This window comes from Echinops telfairi, unplaced genomic scaffold (genome assembly GCF_000313985.2).
Source record: "Echinops telfairi isolate 266 unplaced genomic scaffold, ASM31398v2 ScPeMD7_3533;HRSCAF=4204_0, whole genome shotgun sequence".
NCBI lineage: Eukaryota > Metazoa > Chordata > Mammalia > Afrosoricida > Tenrecidae > Echinops > Echinops telfairi.
This window is the reverse complement of record NW_022107431.1, coordinates 24795097-24798300: the sequence shown is the minus strand read 5'-3', so window position 1 is coordinate 24798300 and position 3204 is coordinate 24795097. Positions and strand designations below refer to the sequence as shown.

General features: G+C 46.1%; 1 protein-coding gene across 1 annotated transcript in view; it reads left to right on the top strand.

The window, feature by feature from the left end:
- The window catches only part of UTRN (utrophin), a 619010-nt gene that overhangs the window by 216441 nt on the left and 399365 nt on the right, over nt 1-3204 (top strand). Inside the window, exons 30-31 of the mRNA XM_045294578.1 lie at nt 262-390; nt 1328-1501. Coding sequence (XP_045150513.1) covers nt 262-390; nt 1328-1501 — 303 coding nt within the window. The remainder of the gene's footprint in view (nt 1-261; nt 391-1327; nt 1502-3204) is intronic.

Below are 3204 nucleotides of genomic sequence, written 5' to 3'. Positions count from 1 at the left end.
AAATTATCAAGGGTTTATGAGGGAGGGAGGGAGAAAAAAGAGAAGCTGATGCCAGGGGCTCAAGTAGAAAGAACATGTTTTGAAGATGCAGATGGCAGCACATGTCCACAGGTGCTTGGTGTGCCCAGCTGGTTTTCCCTGGTGATGCGCCTTACATCGGGGCCAGAATATTTTAAAGACAACATAACTAAATGGAATCTTTTATTTTTTCTTACACATTTCCTAAAGGTCACACTCTTCTCCTTCTGATCTCTTTGTCAGAAAATCCAAGCAGAGATTTCAGCCCACGAGCTAACCCTGGAGGAATTGAGAAGAAACATGCGTCCTCAGCCCCTGACACCCCCAGACGGCAGGACGGCCAGAGGAGGCTCTCAGATGGATGTGCTGCAGGTGAAGAGGCAGAGCAGCTGCCTTGTGCTTTCAGTCCAGTGTTCACCAAGAGAGACTTGGGAAGTGTTGAGTACTTGGGTATTCCCTGATACCAAAGCAGGGGACTAGGTGTGGTGTGTTGAAGGCACGTGCTTCCTAGGGAACAGAAACAAATCACTGCACGCAGGGACATATTGAACCTGACTTTGATTGGTGATGAGAAGAGAGACACCCGGACAGGAGGAGAGCTGGGTTTAGAAGTTAGTTTAATATGTTGGTGTTCAGAGTTATTGCATTGATTCGGACTTATAAGTGACTCTGAAAGGGAGAAGAACTGCTCCTTTGGGTGTTTTTGGTTGTTGTGTCCCCCCCGCTCAGTTTACTAAATTGCATTAATTCTGTTGTTACTATTGAAAGTATATGCAGGAAACTATGCCAGGGATTTTCCCATAGAGCTGCTGGGTGGGACTGGACTGCCAATCACTCCGTTAGTAGACTTTCTTTTCAAGGCGAAACCCTGGTCAGTTCTGAGTTAGCTGCCTTCAGGCAGGCGGAGCACGAATGGAGCGTAGCACCACTTAGTTCCTTAATAGGTAAGCGGACACTGCCTTTCAACCCGAGTCTGTGAGGAAGGGTATTTGGAGTTCCGGGCTCCTGAGGTTTATTTTCCAACTGGTGAGAAAGTTCCTGAAGTTTCACCTTTATTATTTGTTTATTGTTATTTTTATTTGTAAGACTGACAAGTAATTCGTGAAATTGGGCTGTGCCATGCACTCAGGTGACCCCATCAGCTCACCACATTGGTTTATGATATTTAGGACCGTCTGTCACGCTCCCCGGTGCTGTTAGTGGTGCTTTATTTTACAGCTTCTCAGCAGCCCTACTTACAGGGAAGTCCTCAGAGGAAAGGGGCTGTCGTTCGAGGTGAGGTGCTTATTCTTCTTATCTCTGCCACCAGAGGAAATTTCGAGAGGTATCCACAAAGTTCCAGCTCTTCCAGAAGCCTGCTAACTTTGAACAGCGCATGCTGGACTGCCGGCGAGTGCTGGATGGGGTGCGAGCCGAGCTGCACGTGCTGGAGGTGAAGGACGTGGACCCCGATGTCTTGCAGACCCACCTGGACAAGTGCATGGTGAGCCTGTGGGTCGCGAGCTTGTCTCGGGTGTTTCTCAGGGCCAAGTCTGTGGCTCAGTCTTGTGCTTATGCACATGCTTTAGTCGACGATGGCTCGTCTGCAGTATGCTAAACACAGGGATGGGTTATAGCAGCAAAGGGTTAAAAATAAGGATGGTGGCCCTCTCCTCATGACATGTATAAGAGATAGGCGAAATCTCAGTCAAACCAAGCCCCTAGCTATTGAGTAGCTCTACTATTGCCCGCTGTGTGTCAAGAGTAGAACAGTGCTGCACAGGGTCCTCAGTGGTGGCTGTTTGGGAAGTAGATCGCCAAGCCTTTGTTCCAGAGGGACTCTGGGTGAACTCACACCGACCACCTTTTGGCTAGCAGGCAAGCAATTCACTGATGACACCCTTGACTATAATGAGATAAGAGCTATATAACTGATAGGTACACAAGATGATGAGAAGTAGGCTGCGGTTAAGTGCTGCTAAGGCCATCTGACTTATAGTGACCCTTCGTACAGAATGAGATCCTGCCTGATCCTGCACCATCATTGCTGCTGTGCCTGGGCCCGTCATGACAGCCACTGGGTGGATCCATCTTATTGAGGGTCTTCCTCGTTTTCAGTGTCTCTTTCTATTTTTCCAAGCATAATACCCCTTTCCAGGGACTTGTCTCTGTCCAGAGTCTATGAGAGGAAGTACCGCTATCCCTTCTTCCGATAGATTGGTTTGTTTTTTGCCATCCGTTGTACTTTTGAGGTTCTCCACGAGCACCATAATGCATAAGAATTGCTTCTTTAGTCAATGTCCAACTTTTACATGCATAGAAGGCTTGGGTCAGGCACACCATACTTTGAGGCTATTAAACCCACCCCCTAATTATAGTATCAATTTAGGGAAGACTTCTGTCTATCAGGTATGATGAATGAGCTAGGTTTTAAAGATAAAATTGAGGCTAGAAGAAAATATATAGAGAATGGATGTTATGAATATCTCAGAGCAAATTAAAAATCTCTCTTTAAAGGGTAAAAATTCAACTTCTCATTTATAAAGTTCAAGCCTAAGACATAAAGGAAGAAATTATACTTAAACCAAATCTTACCAAAAAACCCCCAAATAAAAAACAATCAAACTCACTGCCCTTGAATCCATGCCGATCCTATAGGATAGGGCAGAGCTTCCCCTGTGTGTTTCTGAGCCGGTAACTGTTGACAGGAGCAGAATGTCCCTCCATTCCCCCATGGAGCGGCTGGTGGTTTCAAACTACTGACCTTGTGATTGTCAGCCCAATGCATAACTCTGATGCCACTCAGGCTCCTTGGGAAATATTGTAGAATAAAAAAAATTACCTAGGAAAATAAAATTTTGACTTTTAATTTATAAAGTGAGGGCTGCGATATGAAAGAATAAATGCTATATAAAACCTATGACTGTTTTATTCTTGAACCTTATAGTTCAATTGGATAAATCTAACTCACTGCCACTGAGTCTATGCCAACTCACAGCGACCTTATAGGACAGGGTAGAACCACAGTGGATCCCCGAGATGATCACTGTTCATGGGAGTAGAAAGCCCGTCTGTCTCCTGAGGAGCAGCTGGTGCTTTCCAACGGCCGACCGTGCGGATGGCGACCCAATGTTCCACTGCTCGGGCTACACCAGGGCTCCCTCGAAGTTTAACATCATGAAGCTGGAAAGCCACAGTCAGAATTAG